At 33.7% G+C, this 26,488-nt stretch overlaps 2 protein-coding genes across 2 annotated transcripts in view; one reads left to right on the forward strand and one right to left on the reverse strand.

The window, feature by feature from the left end:
• The window catches only part of LOC133182903 (protein PALS1-like), a 33,939-nt gene extending 20,248 nt beyond the window's left edge, over positions 1-13,691 (reverse strand). The window contains exons 1-2 of the mRNA XM_061317754.1: positions 13,226-13,691; positions 3,224-3,333 (exon numbers count right to left, since the gene is read on the reverse strand). Coding sequence (XP_061173738.1) covers positions 3,224-3,333; positions 13,226-13,676 — 561 coding nt within the window. The 5' untranslated portion in view covers positions 13,677-13,691. The remainder of the gene's footprint in view (positions 1-3,223; positions 3,334-13,225) is intronic.
• A 5,591-nt stretch (positions 13,692-19,282) lies between these two features.
• On the forward strand, positions 19,283-26,030 carry LOC133182904 (NFX1-type zinc finger-containing protein 1-like). The gene is made up of 3 exons (XM_061317756.1): positions 19,283-25,143; positions 25,299-25,454; positions 25,554-26,030. Exons 1-3 carry the CDS (start codon positions 19,314-19,316, stop codon positions 25,790-25,792), a joined length of 6,225 nt encoding a protein of 2,074 aa, XP_061173740.1. The 5' UTR covers positions 19,283-19,313; the 3' UTR covers positions 25,793-26,030.
• Positions 26,031-26,488: the final 458 nt, after the last annotated feature.

Below are 26,488 nucleotides of genomic sequence, written 5' to 3' on the forward strand. Positions count from 1 at the left end.
ATATGCCAAATATTCAAGATGGCAGCTTAGGTCATAAGTAGGTCACAAATATGAGGCCCCTTGTGTCAAGTAAAAATAAAAACATGATTGATTGATGAAAAAAAAATCACTGGTGCATTGCATGAAGACCAATAATCAGAAATAGAACGATAATAGAAACAACTGAGATTAACTTCCAAATGTTTGGAGAATTGACTACATTGGGGGGAGGGGGGTTAATATAAATGCCCCCCCCCCAATAAATAAATAACTTATAAGTAAGCAAAAATATTTATTATTATGTTACCTTAAAACTGTAAGTTTTATTCTTTTTGAGCAATTTGTCCATTTCCTTTTTTTTAAAAAGCAGAGTAGCTGCAGATCCGTAGCTCACTGGTGTGAGAAAAATTGGGATGGATGACCAGAGAGTGACAGTGCCACCAATTGAAAAAATGTATATTTATTGTTCACAAAAAAGTGCAGTTTCTCAATTTATTTCTCCCTATATCCAAGCTGTCATCTCAAAATACAATTATTAACCTTGTTTTCCTAACATATTTGGAGATGAAATGAAACCAGATCTGATGTCAATTTTGTGTGCAATAAGTATACAGTTTATTCTATGGGTGGCACTGTTGCTCTAGGGTCTGTCAATATTTTTTTTTTTTTGAGAGCTACAGTTCTGTAGCTAAAGGCAGAGATGCTTCTTGCAAATTTTTACTGATAGATTAACCAATATTTGAAACTACTCTAGTGTCTTTAGAGACACAAGCCTATATACTTTGGCAAAAAATATTTTATTTTTGCCTTTTTTTAACTCAAAGTCTCAGATAGTGAGCTGGATTATGCCAAAAAAAAAGTTAAGAAATACCATTTTTAGAGTTTCATTAGGATATGACGTGAAGTTGTTCAAGTGATCAAATCCTATAATGCCCCAAGGGTATTATAATTATAGTAGATTTGATCATAGGGAGGGGGGGGGGGCAATTATGTTAACCCACCCCCATGTAGTCTATTCTCCAAACATTTTGAAGTTAATCTCGATTATTTCTATTATTATTCTATTTTCTGATTATTGGAAGTCACAGTCTAGACCTTCCAAATGTCTCCTGCGTTTTGCTTTCCGTTTGCAATGAAGTCGGATCATGAGACTTCATGACATCGAAAATTGAATGCTAATTTTGTTATTATTGACATATAAAGAAAGACATTGGCAAATGTAAATATTTATATATGAATAAATTTTGAATCAAATATTAGATGGGAAGTGGATCCAGAATTATTTTAAAATAGAGGAAGATAAACACAAGATTTACTGATAAGGTCTGACAAATACAAAGTTGGGCCAAAACAAAGTTGGACTGTCCAACTTATCTGACATTGATGATTCAAATAGTTCAATAGTGTCCAAGTTTTGTCAACAAATTGGGAATTTCTATTTGTCCCATGTTTACCCCTTTATCCCGTGGATATCACTCATTGGATATTTTTTTCATATCCCACTGCTGTGACATCACAATGGGTTTTTCATGAAAGTGATGAAGTAAAAAAAAAGTGGATTCCTATATAAAAACAGTGTGAAATATTGATAGTGATGCATAAAACAAGGGATAAAAGAATCTCCCATGATTTGTAGCTGGATATGATTTTTATCCAACTCGCGTGTTTTTATTCCCTCGCCAAGGCTCAGGGATAAAAAAAAAAACCCACATCTTATTGCATAAAAATCATATCCAACAACAAATCATGGGAGATCCTTTATTATTTCACCTTTATATATTTCATAGCTAAATCTTTATAGCTAGTGAGTTGTATACAAAATGTCAGTAGCCACACATGGCAAGCTTCATGATCTGTTTAGAAACCCAACCTCAATTTTCAGCTGTCCCCAGCTAGCGAGCTACAAGCTACAGTTTGTGTGGAACCCTCCCTAACTCCAGAACTCCTGACCCCAGGGCCATAAATTTCACAAATTTGGAAGAGAGACCCTTGCTTATCATACCTTGGCACACAATTTTTGTTCCCCTTTGCCAAAAAGAATGTTCTTAACCAACACAGGTTGAAAATGGTTCAGCAACTTCAGAGAAGATGCTGAAAATATTCAAATGTTAACAAAGCATGATGGGACGGCAATAGACAAAAACAGATAGCAACAGGTCATCCGAGTGACTCAATTAAGTGATCTAAAAATGTTATATGTAAAGAATGGGGGCGTACAAAACGGGGACAATCCCAAGCTCTGGGACAATATATTACTCAATTTTCAAAGATCATGGAAAAGTTATATTTTTCAAAAATTATGTTGTCAGTAATGTCATTCTTAACACATTTGATTCACTTATTTAATTGAATAACTTACTGATTGATAAATTGTTTTTAAGTTGACTGTTCAAGCATATTTAGTGGAAAATGGGTCTATTAATTAGAGCTACATGTATTAAAATCATTTTTAAATGTGAGTGGGTCAAGTCTCCATTCTACATAAACATTTGAATGATGAAAAAATGAATGTAATACCGTATAGTGGGTTTCTTTAGCAGGTGTAAACTTTGGCATTTTGTTTGCTCAAAGGTTATAAATGCCATGAATTTTGGTGGAACTCTTTTTTTGGTGGACACAGAGTACATGTACCATGACATTGCAAAAAAGAAGACATTCATCTTCTAGATGAATTTTTAGTACATTTAATATACATTTGAATGCAGATTTAGGCAAGAGTGTGAGTAAAAACCAATACCAGATGGGTGTACTGTTTAACAACAGACTGATCAAAGCTATTTTTCTTGTATGCAGTACCTATACACAAGGCTGCAAATTTAGTGATAAAATTTTAGCAGCCTACTTCAAAACTGCTAAAATATGCCAAAGTTAGCACCCTGCTAAAAAAAACCTGCTATACATTTTATGCTTAAAATAATGGAATCTGAACCCATTCATTAACATTGTGCCTTATCAAAGTTTTGGAATGAGTTCGAATCGTGCATGTCAGGTTCTGTTTTTTTTTCTTTTCACATACCATAAAGGCATAACTAAAAACAAATTATTTATCAATAAAAAATTCAATAATAAAAAATTCAATAAAATAAAGGAATCAAATGTGTAAAACATGATACTGACAACACAGTTTTTGAAAAAATATAACTTTTCAATGAACTTTTAGAAATGAAAAATATTTTGTCTCAGAGCAGGGGATTATCCTCAAGTTGTACACCTCCTTCACATATAATTTTATTGTACCAAGTACCTTGTGAATGAAAGTAATGACTTCTGCATGAGTGCAGTTTTCCAAAGATCTTCCATTGACTTCCAGAATTTCATCCCAGACTTCCAAGTCAGCTCTGTCTGCTGGGGAACCTATAATGTAAGACTACAATATGTTAACTCTCTGTTCATGACCAAAAAAAAAATCATCAATGAATACTACAAAACAAAAATATTTACTGAATATGCTGCCTGTTCATTTATGTACTTTACTCAACATTATACATTATTATTTTAGATTAATTGCAAGAATTGTGTAATGATGTAGTTATCAATTCAAATTCTTGAATATCATGTAAAGTAAAAAGTCGACTGACAAATTACTCTGACCAAGTCATGAATAGTCATGTGCATGCCCTGCTCAGGGTAAGTCAATCACTGAAATATAAATGCATAATTTTGATGTTGTACAGTTAGAGTTGAACTTCCCTATCTCGAACATGGATATCTGGAATACAATGGATATGTCCAAGAGATTTGGAAGTCTCAAGCACTTTTTCTTTTAGTATTTTACCCTCAATATCTCAAACCCTCAGAAACCTCAAGTTTTTTCTTGGTCCCATTAAGTTCAAGATAACGAGATTCGACAGTATAGGTACAGTCATAAGATACAAATGTTTACACTGATTATTGCAATAGCCCACTGCCATAAGTATCAGGATCTGAGACTAGATATCTATCTGGATATTGTCCATTTCAAGTTTTTCTTAATATAAAACACTTTGTTCTTGTTTGTTTTTTGATAATTACTGGTATGTGTAAAAGTGTAAGTTGTAAGCAGAACACGGTTTATCTCTTGAACAACCCCTCAGTTGTTCAAGATTGTCATGATTTACCTCCCTTTATATTTTCTCTCTCTTGAGAATGCTTTCTCTTATTAAGTACATGTATTTATTTATTTCAAACAAAGTAACAAGAGATGGAATAGATTATCAGCAATATCCATAGTGACACAATCTATAATCTTTCCATATAATGTATAGTTTACAATTCAATGACATTTTCCCCATTTAAAACACTGCCACACATCCAAGAGGAAACAAGGTATGAAATTTTATACATGTCTTCAAACAATATTTCATGAAAAATTAATGGCATAACTGACTGCTGCAGGTATAAACAGCCTGACTGATTTTTTTATTTAATAATCATGATGATAATACTTCCTTATTGTCTTTTCTCCCTGTTGGAGCATTAGAGATATTGTCTCATACATGTACATAATTCATTATACAAATATGGTAATATAATATGAAGTTTATTTTACTTTAACCAGTATAAAATATTTTTCACAACAACCTGGGAATGTTCTGTTGATGATGATTTTAATGATTATGAAGAAGATAATAATTCTGATGACTATAATAATGATCATCATCATTATCATTTAAACCAAATGAACAAGATCTGTGTTACAATACAAAATGTAATAAATGTAATAAACTGAGATTATCACATTTTGCTTTCTATTATTACAATTTGCATCGAGATCAACGTAAAATGTAATTTTGCCAGATATAATTACACACTTTCTGAATTATTACATTTGCAATATCACATTTTTTGTTGAGGTCAACACAAAATGTAATAATAATACAAAATGTAAAAACGTCATTTTTTGGATTATAACATTTTGCTTTATTACATTTTGCAAATTTGCACCGAGATCAACGTAAAATGTAATTTTGCCAGATATAATTACACACTTTCTGAATTATTACATTTTGCAATATCACTTTTTTTTGAGGTCAACACAAAATGTAATAATAATACAAAATGTAAAAACGTCATTTTTTGGATTATAACATTTTGCTTTATTACATTTTGCATTGAAATAACACAAAATCTAATTATAGCTTATATATAAATAGATGCATTTATCATGTGAAGTAGGAATACAGTATATTGCAATCAATTAAATTTTCTTTATACAACTTTGACTTCCTTATTCAAAATATTCCTAAATTTCCTGTTGGTTCACATTTTACATTGCTTCTGAAGCAGAGTTTATTAAAAAAAATGTCATAATCTTTTTTAGTGGCTATAACAAATTGATGACCATATTTTCAAACTTTTGGAAGTTTTCTTGTTTTGAATCACTATTTTTATATCACCAATTATTTTTTAATAAATTGAATAGGATTTAATTTTATCTATGGCTTATATGCTAAAGTGTTTCTGTTATATTTTATAGTAAATTCAACATGTTGGGATCAGAAATTGTTTCTCCCTGAATTTGGAAGGATAAGTTTTTACCTCTAATAACACAAGTAATTATTTCAATTCTAGTTAATAAAATTTGTGTAAATTTCCACACAAAAGTTTAAGAACACAAACAGTGAGTTTACATGTATTTATATTACGGTAATACCATATAATTGTATTGACAGATTTTTGAAACATTTGGAAATGTGATTTAAAATTAGCATCAAATAGTGTCTTAATTCTAATATTAAATCCAAAGCGTGTGTTATCACATTTTGCCTTAACCTTGACGGGCATCACAAAATAATGCACAATGCAATAAGCCAAAACTGACATCATCAGATACCCAAGAGTGATCTTGTCTTTTACTCATTGTGATGAGTAGAAGACGAGATCACCCGTGGACATCCGAGGATGCAAAAATGTGTGTTATTACATTTTGTGTTATAACATTCTGTGTTGATCTCAACAAAAAATGTGATAATGCAAAATGTAAAAATCCAAAAAATGTGTTATTACATTTTGCATCATTACATTCGGCATTGATCCCAATGGAAAATGTAAAGACGAAAAATGTAATAAGCCCAGTTTATTACATTTTGAAACATTATTACATTTTTGTTGTAAAAGACCTGTTTTTATAACTACAAATGAAACAATCATTAAATAATTTTGATTTAAATATTGTATCCATAGCTTTAGTAAAGAGTCTCATAATTTGGGAAAAAATGTGCTGTATAAGACTGTGATAGAATTAAACAAGTCTTCCCTATACTACAAATCCATGCAAGTGCCAACTAACACAATGATTGCAAATACAATAAATAAAGAAATCTCTTGCTGCAATGATATACCTTTGTAAGAATGCAACTGTACATACCATACAATTTAATAGTCCCCTGTGCCTCATCCAAAAGTATGATATACCCAGATAGATCAACCATCTCAGTGATTTTTAATTGCTTAGTGGAATGGAATAATTAAATCCTTTACATGTTGGAAAAGACACATTTTCCCAAATAACTCAGAACTCCAAATATGCAAAAATTCAGACTAAAATAGACTCAACAAATTGATTTTCACATTTTTAACATTATATAATGTATAGTTATTATCCCAAATCCAAGTATTCAATATTTATGAGTAGATCTTATTTCACATCCACAGAATAACAATTCAAACCACCACTCACATTTGCCATGCTCCAAAATTTCTCTGGAATCATTAAAATATGTATATACCCAATCCCAGTGTCCTTGCGGTTAATTGTACAGAAAAATCATTAAAACACAATCGAAACGAAGATGAGATGCAATTACACAATTAGCAGATAGATTCCTGTCCAAACAATATCTGTGATATTTGCCAGGAGATTGAGTCTTGCACCATTTAATGACAAAGAAGCAGTATTCTATATGTGTGTTTTATCAGTGAGATTTCTCATTGGAATTGATTTTCATTGACAGAATGCTGTAAATCTTCCTCCCCTTTCCCCAACACTACCTTAAAATGAGTGGAGAGCGGACAGTCACAAACAGGATCACGACCTTGACCTGACATTGACCCTTGCTCATTAGATATAATCATTACACAGCATTTACAGGGTATAAAGTTATACCCCTGAGTATGGATGGTCTATATGCCAGACATAAATGACACCTGAAACCAGTCTGATTTGCAGTAGAGAGAAAGAATTTTTGTTCTTCTGAGGAAATACTGTACATTGTATGCATTGGCTTTCATATTCTTATCAACTGATAATCATAATGGGTTTACCATTAATGCAAATATGGTTCATTTAATTAAGTTTTATGGACCGTTTGCCTTTAATGAACATGACAAATAATAGGAAAATGACCATTAATACAGTCTATTGACTGGGACTGGGAATCTGTTTGTAGTGGTTATCCAAGATTTTCTACCCGATATAAATTGTGACTACCTCTAAATACTCTACTTCTCTGCAAATGTTAGATTTATTTTGATTTCTGAAATGTACAGTGAATTTTCAATAGAAGATCTTGTAGGTTAGATTGTTATTCGTAACTAGAGTGTTCCAAGGAATGTACATGTCGCCTGCTTTATGCCATTATTAAAGGTGTAAGAGAGGTCAGCTATTTAATATTTGCTACTAGTGTTATAGTTCAAGCATTTGCCTGAAAAAAAAAAAAAAACTGATAGAATGGCAATTATTATATAAAATGTGAGAATACTGTATAGCGAGTATTTTTAGCGGGGTGCTAACTTCTGGCTTATTTTAGCAGTTTTGTAGTCAGCCGCTAAAATTTTAATTATTGTCAAATTTGCACTCTTCTCTATTAATACTGAATACAAGGAAAATCACTTAAATAACTTTGATTAGTCTGTTGTATAAGTAATATAACTTTCACCTGGTATTGTATTTACTCAAACTTTTGTGTAAATCTGTATGTAAACATGTATAAAACGTACTGAAACTTATCTAAAAGATGAATTTCCTCTCTTTTGCAATGTCACAGAACTCTGTGTCCGCCAAAAAAAGTTCTGCCAAAATTGTTGGCATACCTTTGAGCATGCAAAAAACCAAATTTTACACCCACTAAAGAAACCCACTATACGGTAAAAAAAAAGATATTTGTGAAACACTTATGCCCCCCCCCCCCAAATAATTGGAATTTTTCAAAGTCCGAGGGGCATAACAGAAACAGAACTTGACCTAGATATTTTTATGATAAATCTGTATACCAAATTTCATTTCAGTATGTGCAACCTCTGCGAAGAAAATGAACGGAAACTGCAAATAATTGGAATTTTTCAAAGTCCAAGGGGCATAACTCTGTCAAAAATTGCTCGATCATACCCAACACAGAACTTGACCTAGATATTCTGATAAATCTGTATACCAAATTTCATTTCAGTACGTGCAACTTCTGTGAAGAAAATAAACGGAAACTGTTGTTGGACCAACAGACCGAACCGACAGACAGACAGCAAAGCAATATGCCCCCCTTCTCCGAAGGGGGGCATAAAAATTATAAGAAATGTATAATTTTAGCTAAAAAAGGGGCTCTGTCACTTTGCTCCCTCCACCCCTTCTTCATCGCTATAAATTTTACTTATAAAAATATGATCTACATGTATTACTTTGTTTGACTCATTATTCAGTATTAATCAAAGCCATTAACAGACTCTCAAGTAATAAACTTTGATATTATCAAAGATTACAAAGCTTCCCATAACAAATATAATCTAAAATGATGCATCCATCCTAGCATCATCAATGCAAGTCTGGTCCAGTAGCCCGGGCTCAGAAATGTATACTAATGGAGTTGCTTCCAGAACTTTGATCTGCCCAATCACCTGAAATATTTAGATCAGATGCAGTATTTGAAGTATGAATGGTAGTATTACACATATATTATCTAAGATACATCATTCATGCAAGTTTGTTGCAAGTTATCTATTATATTTACAGTTTTGAGAGAGTAATGCATCTCAATTAACTTTGAAATGGTCACTCATCTAGAAAATAAAGGTTGGAAACATCTAAGGTATACGTGTAGCATAAGGTCATCTGAGTTCTGTTGAGATTAATTAAAATTGTCATTCCTAAAACAAAGAGAGCTTCCAATAGGCAACTATTTAAACACTAGTTACGAAACACATACATTATAAGAGGTAAATAGTATACAGACTGCTTCTAGGGAAATCTTTCAATACATTTTCAAACAGCTAGCAAGTAAAGTTCCCTAATGACATTTGACAGCGAAGACTTCCTATTCCCAGATTTCAATCACTTAGAGGATTTGTCGCGAATAAATGTCTTAAGGGAGACCAGCCTCTCTTCAGGAATTATTTACTCATCAGGAAATTCTGCCATTCTACTGATCATAAGGACAGTTTCCTTCTCAATCCAGGCTTCATTTAGCACATCAGCAGAGCTTTGGTGCTGTGCCAGAGGGTTCTGTAAACACTGAGCTTTTGGTCTGGCAGTCTAGCTTTTACTTGCAGCATTTTGTCTTATCAATAAATTGAAGGCTCTGTTTGTCTCTTGACTTGACACTAAATCAAACTGTCTTTTTTACTCATGAGTGGAATCAATCATCTTAAGGATGCTATAGATTTTTTAGGGAAAACACTGCTGAATTATTACTGGAATATCATGGAATACCATAGACCTATGTGTGCAGACTCAGATTAAGTTAGACAGCATTTCATAAAACAAACTATGACCATAATTCTGTGGAATCACAATTTCTGTTTGTGAATCATATAGAAAATTATGTGGATTTTTAAGATTGCCATTGTATGTCTTCAATGTACTTTATGTTTTATTAATGTTATATATATATATATATATATATATATATATATATATATATATATATATATATATATATATATATATATATATATTATTATCATAATTTTTTTTTAACTGAGGCTTAGTGAGCTTAACATAAAAGAGTAAAGGTTAGGATCACAAATTTCTGACACTGTTGAATTGCTCTTACCAATATGCACCCATACATAAAGTTTGAGAATTTCTTGATTTTTTCCCCTTTTAACTGAACATATCATACTGGGAGAGATGTAAGGACTGGGGGACAGATGACGGAATTTCAATAATGATTTATCTCTACCCATTTCCATGGTGAGGCATAAAAGACGGAATGAAAATGGTCATTTTATATCCCCGAATTAATATCTACAATACAAAATATGTTCTATAAATATTATCCATGAGGAGCAGTAGAAAACCTGGTAATCAGGTTCCCGTAAATTCACATATTTTTATGGGGTCAAATTTTCGTGCTTTGGGGAAAAAATATATTGTTTTAAGGAGAAATGCTTTAATGGTTGAAGAAGTGCTGAGTTGTTATATATATTGAAATTTTACCTTTCATGGGGGACATGAATTTAAGGGTCTCTTTATCCCATGAAAACAACGAAATTTAACCCACACAAAAATTTATTTCTAGGGCTGGGACGATACAAATTTTTCTACATAATATTTAGCATATTTGTCTTATAAATCAAGCCCAAAATGGTTTTTTCTGCGATATTTCGATATTCATTCATACATATCGATATGCCTATCGTCCTCACACAGAATCGATATTATCGATATCTTGATATATCATCCTAGCCCTAGTAAATTCAAGTCAATGTGACACCATACAACATATTTTTACACATTATTTTGGGGGGAGGGGAAGGTGGGGATGTAGGGGGTAAAGTATAACATAACATTCCTGAATAGTCATGTGGCTTAAATTAAGTTTTTGGTTTTAGTTGATCCCAGTTTTCCTACTACTTTAATATCATCCCTTGAAAAAAGCTTGGCTTTTCATTTCCAGAAACAAAATCCTTTTATTCAAGAATGCTTTGATCAAAGTGTTATTAAAAATATATCATCACGCTTAACAGATCTTTTTTCTGCTTGTTATACCCATCGCTTTTCAAGCATGGGGTGTATAGTGATGGGATGTCTCTTATACCACTGAGTGAAATTTAATAACACTTTCAAAGAATCTTTGTTACATAGTACCACTGTAACCTCCTATTTTACTTTTTGATCAGACACAAATTTTGGGTTTCCAATAGCAAAACACAGACACTGCCATTCTTTCTATAATATTGAGGGGTACCCATCACTTATCCACTGAATGAAATTTATAACTTTCACAGAATCTTTATTACATAGTGCCAATGTGCACCTCCTATTTTACTTTTTGATCTGATACTTATTTCGGGTCTCCCATAGCAAAACATGGACTTTGCCATTATTATCACATTGGAGGTAAGGGATATCATTTTGTAAGCTCAGCGCTCACAGTACCTCTAGTTTATTAACCAATATTGGGCTATTTCCCTACAGAAAATCCTGAGCATTTTCTCCACCAGTTCTCTGGAAAACTTCCTAGTTTGACTTTGGTGGAAACTCAATAAAATTAAGTTGAAATTTAATACAGTCGAGCCTCATTAATCTTGACATGTATTCCTAAGCAAATTGTCCAAATTAATGAAGCATCTGGATTACTGAAACATACTTGGTATGTACATAAATATGAATTGGTCACCACAATTTTTGTCCAGAAGGTGAAGGGTCCAGATTATTGGTGTCTGTATCAATGAGGTTCCACTTAATTCACTTTAGTTATTAGTAAACAAGGAATTAGTTTTAAAACACTATAATACAAATTTTTTTCGCAGTTAGCATTATTTTACTGAAAAAGTGTCGAATGAAAGACAAATTTAATCAAATTTCCCATCTTTTTTATCCAAAGAAAAAAAGAGTCAGCTATGTGCATGGGACTTTGAATTTTGTGAGACTGGAATATAATGAACAGCAAAAGTAACATGATTGTGCAATTACAAGTCTAATGACATTACCATGTATGATTTTGGCATTTGTGTGTTCAGCAATCAGCAACCAATCAGACATTTAACATCAGGAAGCTTATAGTCACATGATTTCCCTGGACAAAATAAATATTGTCTCATCCAATTTTCTTACAGCTAAGGCATCTTATTAACTTGATTAACTTCAAATAAACACTAATAATCCATGTGTAACGTAAATTTTCCATCTTCACTATATGCTTTTGTAATAACCACATGGATGGTTATATCACAACAATTACTGTCCAATCTGTAGATTGAACTTGCATTTTTTTTTAAATACTCGTATTATAAAATAGAAATCATTAAAAAAAGGTTTCTTGCTATAAAACAATAAATAATCATTTCCAGCATATTCATATATTTGTTGTGGTATTACTTCCTTAACTGAAGATAGAATAGGAGCATCATTATGATACAATATAAATCAAATTTTATATTAACTTTCCTTAATATTTTTCTTTAGACTGTCATTTAGAAGGTTATGCTTTTGATTCACTGTTTCACTCTTTGTTAGCAAGACAAATGCATACACAGTTATGCATTTTTTTAAAAATTAATTTTAACTACCAGCCCCCCCCCCCCCCCAACTGGGATACATAGTGATGGGGTTTCCATCCTTCCATCCGTTCATCTTTCTGTCCGTACATCCTTCTGTATGTCCATAACATTTCGGGGTACCCATCTCTTATCCGCAACTCCTCCTATACCACTAAATAAAATTTAATGATACTCTCACAGAATCTTCATTACATAGCCCCCTTGTGCATCTATTTTACATTTTAATCAGACAGATATTCGGGGTTTACCATACCAAACCATGTAGCCAATCTTTTAATAGCATTTGGGTGTACCCATCTCTTATCTGCAACTCCTTCTATACCACTGAATGAAATTTTAATGAGACTTTCACAGATTTTTTATCACACAGTTTTATAGTGCATCTCCTGATATGGTCGGACAGATATTTGGGGTTTCCCATACCAAAACACTGCCATTCTTCCTATGATATTGGGGGTACCCATCTCTTATCTGCAACTCCTCCTATACCACTGGATAAAATTTATTGAGACTTTCACAGAATCCTTATTACATAGTACCATTTTTTATCTCCTATTTTATGTTCTGATCAGAAAAATGGACTTTGACATTATACTCACATGGGAGTGGGGGTATCATTTTGTGAGCTCAGTACTCACAGTAACTTTAGTTTTTAAATGTATGATTTGGAAAGTGAGGTGATGGGGAAAATACTAGCATGTATGAATTGCTAAGAATTGAGTCTTTGTTCTGAAGTAAAGTAAATATTTTTTCCCCTTTTAAGAATTCCCCTAAATTTAATTAACCATATAGCAAAGACATATTAAATAATTTTTTTTTTGAAACATTCCAATACCTGATGCAATGTCATCAATCCGAGGTGGAAACCCCTCATCCAATCCACCCATGACAGAAAAGCCAAATCTTTTTTCCCCAGGCCTCATGTCCACCATGATCTCAAATACAACTTCATCCACATCATCCAGTGATCCAAGGGGAAGGGTTCCACTTTGACTGTAGGTCTCATGATGATGGACATTACCCATCACTGTGTGATCCATGCCCAATAACTGTAACCTATCTGCACTCCCGAGGTGAGACGCAGGAGCACTGAAGTCTGAGGGAATCTGCCTGACATCGTCCACACTCTCCCACTTCTTGTTGAAGGCCTTGAAATCCTCCAGACTGCCCCATTGTAGCATTCCCAAACTGTGGGAGTTAAAAAGGGAAGCATTTCTGTCATCCACCAGGAGGAGACGGGAACGGGATGTGGAGAAAACATCAAATGTGGCCTCTTCCACCTCCATTATGTTGGTACTACCCTACAAAGTTACACAAGTAATGAACCTTATAAATAAAAGTGTAACAGATTGTATATTGAATACAATACCCAACTTCATTCACAATTATCATTAACAAAAATATAAGCATTGATTGAAACTTGGGTACATCTTTTACCTTTCTAAAGTTCACTTAATGTAGCAATCCATCTGATCTACTAAATTCAATCTGGTTCATTTTTCAATCTTAATAAATTTTCAAACCAAAAGCAATTGGCAAATTTTCTATGCGGTAGTAAAAGGCAAGAGAAATAACTCAGTTCAGCAGATGGAGGATATGTGCTATTTGTAATCATATAAATCTCTCTTGACCTTTCTTGATTAATTTATTTGAGGTTGACATGCCCAGTATTAGGTAATCTGAATTGGATAAAATTTATTCTAAATCTAATCTTATTAAGATTTACTGATATGGTAATCCAACATGTCCACTTACCTCAATACTAAAGGCAATAAACCCTCAACACTTATTTTTAAAGACTCTTTATACACTAAAAGATTTTTTTTGGACATTGAGAAAATTTTATTGTATAAATGTGTAAATACTGAGCATATCTATTTTATTTTAATTAGGTAACTTGCATTTACACCCAAGAAATATTTTCAAGAACAATGAAGTAATGGCGAACAGAAATCACTACTGATATACATGTATTACTCAGTTGGGGAAAACATATTCAAATAAAATGTTCCATCCATTTATCTTGGACTAAAAAAATATTAAGAATGCTTGAATTGATTGCTCAAGACAGTTACTAAAATAACATTTTTTTCTTTTAAATTGAAATGAATATTACATAAACTTTTCAAGGATTATCTAAAGATTTGTGCTTATATAGATATATACAGAAAAATATACATATGGATAATGAACTGGTGTGCAAACCATGAAGAACATTTACATACAGGCATTGGAACAAAACATCATCAGTCTACCACCAACACAAATGTCCCTGTGTCCTGTATAGAATGACAGTGATTGACACATCAGTAGACATTTGTAGGTGTCCCCTGGACAGCAAAAACAACACAGGAGAAGAAATTTACCTTTGATCACATTCTTTACATGGGCATCCTCTGTTTCCTGAAATTTTCCAAGCCCAAAAAAAAAATATTAAAGAACAAAATACAACATTGAGAAATAATAGCTATGTTTATTTCATTTCAAATTAAAGTTCAATTCATTAACATCATTATTTTTTAAAAAAGATATTTTGACAGGATATGCATACATGGGTAAATCTAATCTCAGGAATTAGATGTTCAAGCAATATCAATAGACTTTTTTTAGTTGTGTTGGATTTTATTAATCTGTTGACAACTGGAGCTTTCTTCAATATATTCAATTTTATTTTTGTCTCAAAATAAAGTTCACTTTAAATACTTGTAGATCAACAATTTGTCCAGAGAGCAGACAAGGCCTTTGATCCATATATGCTTTTTAATTTTATATACATGTATCTTATGTTCAGATTTTGGTGTGTTGCGTGCACATAAATGAACACAAGATTAACTTACCTGTATCAATCATTCACACAGAGCATTTCATACACTTTGTGCCAGGTCATTCCAACTGTTTAGAATCAAATCACAAAATAAATCCAAAAGCAGAAAAATAACAACAAATATTACGAGGATTGACCTAAAATCTAAATAGCCAGATTTACAATCATAAAGCTATTTAAAATCGCTAGAAGGTGATAACACCACAAAACTACTAATACCTTTGATCCCCAGTCAATTACACTGAACAATATAGATATTTACATTACAAGGTATAGTACTGTCAGATGCCCCTGTGCAATTGGAGAAAAAAAAATCCCATCTTTTTATATGACCATTATTTCAGATCACAGTTGGTCAATCATGCACAGAAATTCATAAAAATCCAGGCAGAAAAACTGAAACAAAAAACATAGAGGAAAAGTTTCCCCATTGCGCATTGTCATTATGTCAAACATTCATTAGCTGCCTTTAGTTTCTACCTTAAAGATCGCAGGTCTACTGAATTGCTATCTAAGCTGCATATTTCCTGTTTGGCCTTTTTCAACAAGCTTAATTACATTTCCTTTTATAAAGAAACAAGCAGAGAAATTCACACATGACACTTGTAAAAATCTAATGGAATACACAATAAAACAGTTTTTTTAAGACTTTTTTTTTAATACAAAGTCAAAAAATAACTTGATTGGTTTTTAAATATCCTCAAACCTTTTTTATGCATAGGTTCAAGTGAACAAAGAGGTTAGCCTCTAAAAGGAAATTCAGAATGTAATTACTAGGGCTGTTTATGGACATTTTATTGTGTGCTAAAAAATTGAGAACACTCTGTGTCAATGGTGCTCCGTGACACATCTTTCTGGATCATCTGGGATTTAATTAAGTCGTATTGAACAGTTTATATGATATACTGATCAACTTACATCAGGGATAGAGAACACACAGATCCACTAATCTACTTTTCTGGCACATTGCTATGAATATAGCAAAATTCTTAATTTATAATGAAGAAATCATGAGCATTGATTTGAAATACTCAGTATTTACATGTAGAAGAAATATAATAAATTTAAAGAAGTACTATAATTAATAGAGACACACATTTTTAGTGTAACACTCTGATTGAACAAAACGGAACAGAACCAAATCTCTCTGAACACACTTGAGAATTCAATCCATTAATTGTCACGCATTATAGTTATTCAAGATAATTTAATACTGTATTTTTGTACGGAAAAGAAGATAACTCTATCATATTTATACACTTACATACGCCTTCAACTTACATCAGGGATTTTTTTAGGGTCTCTCCAGGGCCGAAATTCGGCCCCATTCCCAATGCTGAAAAGTGCATGTTTTTCCCAAAATCTTACCTAAAAATTCCCAATATGAAAAAAAGTATTAAGTTGTAAATTATTAAAATAAAATAATGACAAAAAGGTGTTTATGTTCTCTATGTGCGATGTACGAGCCATCCGAGGACTTCCGAGAAGTTATTCGGAATACTATGGATGTTTGCATGCATACTTTTTAAAGCGGGATCGATGTTTAAAAATTAAAGTCGGGTTCGTTATCTAAAAAATAAACGTGCATCATGTCAGTCTCTCCAGTTTGCCTAGGACGGTAATTTTCAGGCTGGGTTGAATCGCTCTTATTCTTATAAATTGGTCAAACAATACCGATTAACCACTCATCTGGAACAAACCCACTATCAAATGTTATTTTAAAGAACTTCTTACATAAAGGTAAAAAAGATGACAACGTATAAATATGTTCATTTACAATGTTATCATATCCTGCGGCTTTGCCATTTTTAAGCTTCTGAACTTCAACAGCCACTATTATTTCATATCACTAAAGCTGGTTTAAGCCAGCTTCATACTATAAAAAATAAAAATGATTAAATATTTGACTTTTGCTTGTTTTTTCGTATTTATTTGTATGAAGATATTTTTCCCAATTTCAACCAAATATCGCTATTTTTCCCAATCTTGACGGCCCCGGCCCCTGGAATCGAGGGGTAAAAAAATCCCTGTACATTGTTTGATAGGCAATACATGTTGCACCTTGATAAATAAAAATGTATTCTAAGTATTGAGTTGAGGGATGTTGGTGACGGCGGGGCCAGAAGTAATTAACCCCATGACCATGATGTTTACAATGGTTAACACGTTCTGTATACATCGAAAACATAAACAATCGATGCAATCATTTTTTATTGAAGGTTTTTGACAAGTGGAAAATCTTACCTGGTTTCCTTTTAATGACTTTTTATTGAAATTCCATTAATGCATTGCATATATGAAACTAAACATGGTTTGAAAAATATCCAAACTTACCCTAGCACATTGAAGTTACCGCGGACTTGTCTTTTACGTCAAATGTAAACACGCTTTTCATTGGACAAGAAATGATACATCAAATACTAGTATTCAAAAAATATTGATCGAGGTTATTTTTCCGGATGCCTCGATTTTCAATGTTTCATTCCTTTAGCATATTAGTGTCGAGCTTCAAAGTATATAAATGAAAAAAAAATTATACATAAATTAAAATATTGCTGTAACGTTATCCTCTGGTCTAAAAATTTACCTTATTTCCAGCCATATTTTCAATGCCTTATATCTCAAAATATGCTCACTAACTCATATTTTTCTCTTTCATATTTTGTTTCAAATAATGAACACATCAAATAAAAATGCTAAAATTGGAAAGTTAAATGCAAGTTATCTCAGCAGAATATATCCTTATCCATATATAAAAAACTAAACTTAAACTTAAATTAAACATGATTTACAAAGTATCCTATCACAAATGCAATCCGATGGCTTTTATAAGTACATGCTACAATTATATTCTCAATTACTATATACATATGTACTTAGAAATCATTAATTATATCAATCGTTACACACTCCGAAACCTGTCCCTCATACCTAAAACATCTGCTTTATAAAATATTTTCTTTTTGAAAAAAAAAAATCCTTTTGTATTGCCAAATTAAATATAATTCATAAGATTGTCTGAATCGTAATCTCATGCAATGTTTTCAGCCACATGCAGTATAGTTGTTATGAGGTACGTGTTAAAAAAACATACCGAATATTTCGCTGGACATCACTAGCTTATACATGTAGCATATATACATGTAGGCCTACTCGTATACAGTGTTCAAAGTACTTGTTTGATACATGCAGCAACTTACATATTCCCAATGTTAAAGTGTACCTTATACTGTTATATGCATTTTTGAGATATGAAACAAAAACAATCAAAGTAAATGTTTTAAAATTCATGTTCTAAATTAAAATGGGTCGAGGAGGGGGGTCATGTTTTGTACTGTCAAGCAGGGTTTTTTTTTTTGGGCCCCATCCCCTTTTTTTAGCGGGGCGGGGGGGGGGTCTCAGAAGACGTCCTTCCAAAAAACACTCCGCCTTATCTGAATTAATAAATCGATTTTCAGAAATTTATATATAAATGCATACTCTATGTGCGTTATGTCATACTATTCATTATCTCTACTTCCTTTGGCAGCCTTTCAATTTTATATTCGAAGAAGGGAAAACGAAACTAACAGAATAGCTTAGTCAGCGATACACACAAATATGTATGTTTCTAAGTAATGGAAGCAATATGCATATTTTTGAGGATTGATCGCCAATGAATGTGAAATTTCGGACTAAACTTGTGTAGTTTTTATTCAATTTGGAAGGTAATAATGTTAATATATTAAAATAGAATGGTAAGGATATTAGCTGAAATAAGCAAAAAATAGTTACTAGTAATTAGTGGTACGATTTCAAAAAGAGTAAAACTGAGAAGATATCGCTAACAACTGCTCTGCTGATATAACATGATTTTACTAGCAAATAAATCACAAGATCTTAACAGCAATCCAAATCCATTCCCTTTCCTTACCAGGACTGGATCAATAATTGTTGAAAAAAACAAAGTAATGCTATATAGAAATGAAAGGATAGGTTTAATTTGAATAAATTTTTATGTTAAGTCAATATCATCGAAAATGAAAAAAAAGTTCTTAGGTTAGATAATTCATTTTCATTTCAGACAGTACTTTTAAGGGTTTGATGAATACCCGAAGCAATGTCGGACCATTTATCAGGAGAAATTTTACTTCAGAAGTCCGGCGATTCAACATCACCAGAGGAATGTCTGAAGTACATTGTCTCCGCACTAAGACCATTGGAGAACTACTTTCAGAGAAATATATCACCGATTTGTTCGTCAGAGGATGTTTGTATCATGAAAATAATTTTCAAAAGTTTAAAAAGTCTATCAAATCGCGAATTAATTGTGGAATTGCTCAACCTTTTCAGGGAAAACCATTCGGTTGACTATCTGATAAGGTTGTTAAGCACACTAGAAAGTGACGTAACTACGGAAGATAGTGAGGTCATCATCACAACTGTTGTAGAAATACTGAAACAACTACAGTCATGTATGCCAAGTTCTTCATTGCAATTACAAGGGTTAATCTGCGTGCTGGAAAATACGATCGAGAAGACAAAGGCTTGTAAGACACTGAAACGGAGAATAAGCACAATTAAGGAGGCTATAAGTAGATCTATTGAAATCCAAAAAAAGAAAGTCACAGCAAAAGAAAATATCGATAGACGACAACCACCAGGAGATTTCAGAAATATACCAATTTTTCCCAGAAGAGAAGACATTTATCCCTCACAGAGACCTTTTTTGCGTAAAGTTATTAGAGATGGTCGATATGATGATTTGGAGCACTATTTAGACGTTCAGTTTAGGCTTTTTAGAGAAGACTGTATATCCCAACTCAGAGACGGAATACAGGAGTATAGACAAGAATACAGTTCTGGAAACCACTTCATTCACCGTCTCGAAAATGCCCGGATTTACAATGATGTTAGGATTCTGTTCAGAGAAACGTCTCTGGACGGAATTTTACACGCTCTGCAACTGGATGAGGAAACTTATGAAAACATTGACTGGGACAATACCAAAAGACTGATCCACGGCTCTCTGGTTTGTCTGTCATGTGATAATTTTGATACATTTGCTCTGGCAACTATTTTGGTAGCAGATACGAATGTGTTAAGTGTCAGAGGAATATTCAAAGTTAAGATAATCCAGGAAAGCAATGAATTAAAGGGTGACATTTTGGGTCGCCTGTTTCAAATGATTGAAAGTACAGCTCTTTTTGAAGCCTACAGATATGGATTAGAAAAGCTTAAAACCATTAGGCCTGGCCAATTGGCCTTTGAGAAATATATAGTAAATTGCGAGACTGATATTGGACGAGTGGGCTACATGGAAAAAGATGTTATGTACGATTTTTCGTCAGTTATTAACAAGTCTTCGGTAAAAATTGACAGCACAGGCCGAGGTTATTACGGAAGTAAACGAATGACGGATCCTACCAGCTGGCCCTCTGCTGAGGAACTTCACATGAATCCCTCTCAGTATGAAGCATTCAAATCTTCCTTGACGAAGGAATTCTGTATCATCCAGGGACCTCCTGGTACCGGAAAGTCTTACCTTGGTCTGCAAATTGTCAAATCTTTGTTAGCAAATACAACGTTTTGGTCTAAAGGTAGAATTAGTCCAATAATTTTGGTTTGTTTTACGAACCACGCATTGGATCAATTTTTAGAGAATATACTTAACTCTATTGACAAAACTTCTTGGGATAAAATTGTTCGAGTTGGTGGAAGGTGCAAAAACAAAATAAGTGAAGACATTTCACTTCGAAAGAGAAGCAAGAGGACATTCAAGAAGAGAAGATTAATAGATCTGAATAGACTACAGTCAATGATTTCTCAATATACAGATATGGAACGGCGATTACCGTTTACTATTATTGATCACATCACCTTTAAAATGCACATTGCATTGCCGAGTGGACAGTTTTCGCAAAAGGAAGACAAATCGATGTTCAGATGGTTAAATGTTGACAAGAGGGGTATTTTAGACTCAGCACATAGCGAGAACTTCTGTGAAGGCAATAATGAAATTTTTCATTATCTTCGGCTGGAAAAGAATTTAAACAAAAATATTTACGAGGATGTGTTTTACGACCTAACATCAAGTGATGAAGAGAGTGAAGTTCAAGACTTGAGAATTCGAGAATCCCCCAGAATTAATTTTGGGATAAATATTCTCGATACTTGGCGTAGTTTTTCAACAGACCATTTTGTTGCAAGAGACAGAGAATTCCGTGATACGTTAAAGCGTGTAATTGAATTCATACTTAGAAATATGAATTCAGAAGATATCATTCCTACTGATGAGGCTGTTGTTTTTGAGAAACAAAACATATGGGAATTACCCATTTCGATCAGATGGAAATTGTACAGATATTGGAAAAATCAATTTTATCAAAGACTGTTCATCAAAATTGAAAGATATGAAGCATTTAAAGATGACATCATCCAAGGTTATAAACAGGAAAAATTTGAAAATGAATATACTGCTCTCAGGAGTGCCTCTCTTATTGCTATGACCACAACTGGAGCTGCTAAATACCATAGAATGTTACAATTGCTCCAGCCTCGTATTACTATTATTGATGAAGCTGCAGAGGTTCTGGAGGCCCACATTTTGGCTTCACTTACGTCGTCATGCCAACATTTAATACTTATTGGTGATCACAAACAACTTGAACCAAAGCCAGCAGTTTATGAACTTGCTCAGAAGTATCACATGTCTCTATCATTCTTTGAGAGGATGATTCGTAATGGAGTACCCTATCATTGCTTGTTAAAGCAACACAGAATGAGACCAGATATTTCTTTGTTAGTAAAGCAAATTTACCCAGGTCTGCACGATGGTGAAAATGTTGAACAATATGAAAGTATTAGTGGAATCGGAAAAGACGTTTTCTTCTTGAGTCACTCCTTCGAAGAACACTATCAAGACGAGGGGAGAAGCTACGAAAATGTGTATGAAGCTGAATTTACCACAAGACTCTGCAAGTATTTACTTTTTCAAGGTTATAAGTCCTCTCAAATTACTATACTGACACCCTATTCGGGACAGTTACGATGCCTGTCCAAATTTGTAGACAGTTCGATCAAGGACATACGGATCTGCATAGTCGACAACTACCAAGGCGAAGAAAATGACATTATTTTGTTGTCATTGGTTAGAAGCAATAAAATGGGTAAATTGGGATTTTTGGACAAGGAAAATAGAGTGTGCGTTGCCTTGTCAAGGGCAAGAAAAGGGCTTTTTGTCATTGGAAATTTCGATATGATGAGTACAAAAGCAAAGGCCACAAAACTTTGGAAAATTGTCTTAGCTAATCTTAAGGTGAAGGGATGTTTTGGAGCAGAACTTCCACTGTTTTGTCAGAACCACCCAGAACGAAGAATTCAAGCGAGAAGTGCATCTGATTTTGATAGTTGTCCAGAGGGAGGATGCGAAACCAAGTGTGACGCTAGACTACCATGTGGTCATGCTTGCAGAAGATATTGTCATCCAGATGATCAAAACCACGAGTCAAGCTCTTGTTATGGGCAATGTCTTAGTACTTGTTCCGCTGGACACCCATGTTCCCAACCTTGCCATTTTCCAAACCCATGTGAATGCAAGGAAATGGTATATAAAGAATTTGAATGTGGGCATGAGAACATGATTGAGTGTTACCTGGAAACGAACCAAAAACAATGTGAAAAGATCGTTACAAAGTATTTCACTTATTGTGAACACAGTATAGAAGTTCCTTGTCATGAAGCAGTAGACAACTACAATTGTGCAAAAATAGTTAAACGCGAGTTGTTTTGCGGGCACACGGCATCAGTTCAGTGTCATATCGGTCTTTCACGAGCTAACTGTGTAGAACGTATAGAGAAGACATGGTCATGCGGTCATTCATCTATGGTAAAATGCGCATATTTTGATGGTGCAGAATGTGCCGAAAACGTTCTTCGGAAGTTAAAATGTGGACATGAAAATTGGATGGAATGTCGTGTAAACCCAAAGTATTTTGTTTGTAAGCAAATGGTGGAAAAAGTCTTTCAGAAATGTGGGCATAAGAAACTAGTTCCATGTCATGAAGATATCGTGAGGAAACCTTGTACAGAGGTTGTACTTCTCAAGAGAAAATGTGGACATGAAGACATGTCGAATTGTTATAATATTGAAACTGATAGAATGAAAAAATGTGAATCATTATGTGGGCAACTATGTAAAAGGGATCACACATGCAGGAGACTTTGTCACTTTCCAGAGGACTGTGAGTGCAAACAACCAGTACAAAAATATATTACAAAATGCGGCCATACTGCTACTATGGATTGCTTCCAGGATCCAGATAATTTTAACTGCACTGAATTAATTACAAAAGAGGTGCCTATATGTAGGCACAAAGTAAAAGTAGAATGTTTCAGTACTATTGAAAACTTTAAATGTCATGAAAAGGTGAGAAAATTTAGGGAATCTTGTGGTCATGGTATCATTACAGAATGTTACAAAGACCCAGAAATCTCTTCCTGTAATGAGCTAATATCAAAAAGGTTGAATTGTGGCCATGATTGTGATGTGGTGTGTGGTGAAGAAATTTCGGATATCCAGTGTATGAAGAAAGTGACTAAGTACCTCTCTTGTGAACATGAAATTGAGGTTTTTTGCCATGAAAAAGATCTCGAAAACTTTGCTTGTTTGGAAAAATTAGAATATGTATTAGAGTGTGGACACTTCTATCCGCTTTTATGCAGTGAGTACCAAAGGGCTGAGATGCTTGAAAATATTGAGTGTATCGAGACAGTTCAAACAAAACTGACTTGTGGGCATATTTGTTCTCATCCTTGTGGCTTGTCCCAAGAGGAGGTAAAATGTGAATCAAGATGTAGTGTTACCTTAACCTGTGGACATACATGCGCGGGCTACTGTCAGGATTGTCAGAAAAGCGAGTTTCACGAGAGATGTCCTGAGTGTTGTAGTAAGCAGTTACTTTGTAGTCATGATTGTAGTAGTGAGCTATGTGAAAGTTGTCGAGTCTGTCACAGGGAGTGCGAAAATTACTGTGATCATGCAGGTTGTGGCAAACGTTGTTTTGAAATCTGCGACTTGTGCATATTGCCATGCAGCTGGAAGTGCCCTCATCATCGATGTTCATTGCTATGCCACGAAATCTGTGATCGACCTCGCTGTTCATTCTCATGTACAAAGAAGTTAAAATGCCAACACAACTGCTTAGGATTTTGCGGTGAGCCATGTCCACCTTATTGTTCTCAGTGTGATTCACAAATATCAGAAAAAAGCATGGGCAGTCTAGAAGTGAATTCGCGCCTTGTATACCTCCCATATTGTAGACACTACTTTGAATCCAATTTTCTAGATAATTTTATTGTACAAATGAGACCAAATGACTCTCTCATGAGCCTGTCTTGTCCAACATGCGGTAAACAAATTACCTGGCATCCGAGATACAATAAAATCATAAAGCTACAGAGAAAAAGAATGAACCTGGCAAAGGCGATCACGGTGTATATGACTGAAGTCAAATCGTGCGAGTTTCTTCCGCTCTTTTCTCCAAGCTTTTTAAAATGCCAAGAATTTCTTGAAGATTGTAAACGATATTTAGAGTCAGTATTTGAAAATCTTCATGAAAACAAACTGACAATATTTGTCAATAAAACTTTAGATCAGATCGACACTGTTAGTAATGCAACAAGACCGTCATTTGATCAGTACAAATCAATTTATGATGCCACGTACAGAGTGTCTCAAGAATGGCAGAAGATCATAATAGAAAAAGACAACTCACTTCCTCAAAGTCTTGAGGTGACAACTGATAAATCTAGGGATGAATCTAAGCAGCTCGTTGGTGAGTTTAATATTTGTGGAGATGTCGGGCAAATGATGGGAAGAACAGTTTCTTTACCGTCTATAATACTTATGGCCGATCCACATGCTGAAAACTGGAAAATCTGCAAAGAAGGTAATCTACACGTCAATATGATATACAAAGTAAAACTTGTCGATAAAATGTTTCATTTAATGTTAAAATCTTTCTTTTTGGTTCGCTGCTGATTTCTTTGAATCTAAATTTTAAAATGTTTGCTTTGAAGTTATGTTTTCCTTAATATCATCCAGGGCATCCATATTGCTGTATATCTAATTACGGATCGTGCATAATATGCAAACAATGGGAGGATAATCGCTACTTTAAGAGGCTATCAGAGTATTTGTCCTCTATCTCTACGGTGGATCTGATTGCTGACTGTAAAATGCCAATCAGAAAATCTAAAGGTACTGTTTCTAAGTTTAATTCATATCCATAATTCAGAGAGTTCCATATCAATTTCATTTTTACATACACATAATTACAAATAAACACTTGTAATTCAGAAAGCACAGTTGGTACCGAAGGAAAACAAACAGCTGGTCACAAGTCAGAGATGGATACAGAGAAAACCGGAGCGCGACCGAAAGACACGAAAAGTGGTGCTACAAAGAGTCAGGGTGACAAAGAAACCGAGACTAAAGCAGAGAACAGCAAATCTAGGAAAGGGGAAAAGTCCAAAGAAAAGCCAGCACCAAAGTGGAAAAAGAAACCGCCTAAAAAGTGGTGGGAAGAAAAACTATGAAAATATTCTTAAATGAAGAATCATTTTGCAATTATAAGATTTGGATATTTTTTGGCCCATGACATACGTAAATTTCAGAAAAAGATAAAATCTTTCATAATATTATAATTATTGTACAATACAGAGGGCTCACGGCGGATGTGACCTATCGATAGGGGATGCGTAATCCTCCTCGGCACCACATCCCGTTTCTTGTGTTTTCAATGTTCCTTGTTCTTGTCCTGTTCACAATTTATATTGTTTAAACTATTTATAAGATCTAATATTTAGATTTTTTACATATAAACGATTACCTATCATGGTTATTGTTTTTAAAGAAAGTTCGGGTATTTTGTAATCGTGTGGTCTGTCCCTTTATCTGTCACATTATCTTCTTCCTCAAACTCGTCCTACATTTTAAGCAGCAGCCAAATCATCCTTCTGAATATTATTGTTGGTGTCTTGTAGATGTGCAATTAGGTTTCAGATTTTTCATTTTCATCTTGAGACTAACTCGTTGTCTGAAAATGACGGGGTTTTTTTCCCCTACGAAATCCTATCTTCCTCCTCAAACTCTTCGAATATTTTAAGCAGTAGCCAAGTCATCTTTAGGAATATGATTGTAAGTGTCTTGTAAAAGTGCTGTAAGGTTCCGGGATTTTCATTCTCCCTAGGGATCAATAAATCGTCGAAAAATGATGCCCCAACCACCGCCAC

The sequence above is a fragment of the Saccostrea echinata genome, unplaced genomic scaffold (assembly GCF_033153115.1).
Source record: "Saccostrea echinata isolate AGI-Se365-2 ecotype Australia unplaced genomic scaffold, CSIRO_AGI_Sech_v1 ptg000009l, whole genome shotgun sequence".
In the NCBI taxonomy this organism is placed as follows: Eukaryota; Metazoa; Mollusca; class Bivalvia; order Ostreida; family Ostreidae; genus Saccostrea; species Saccostrea echinata.

What these genes read in the sequence shown, in the direction of transcription:
- LOC133182904 (XM_061317756.1), top strand. Translation starts at nt 19,314, where the DNA reads ATGTCGGACCATTTATCAGGAGAAATTTTACTTCAGAAGTCCGGCGAT. An exon ending in CTGGAAAATCTGCAAAGAAG is followed by an intron (nt 25,144 to 25,298) that starts GTAATCTACACG and finishes AATATCATCCAG; the next exon opens with GGCATCCATATTGCTGTATA. An exon ending in GCCAATCAGAAAATCTAAAG is followed by an intron (nt 25,455 to 25,553) that starts GTACTGTTTCTA and finishes CTTGTAATTCAG; the next exon opens with AAAGCACAGTTGGTACCGAA.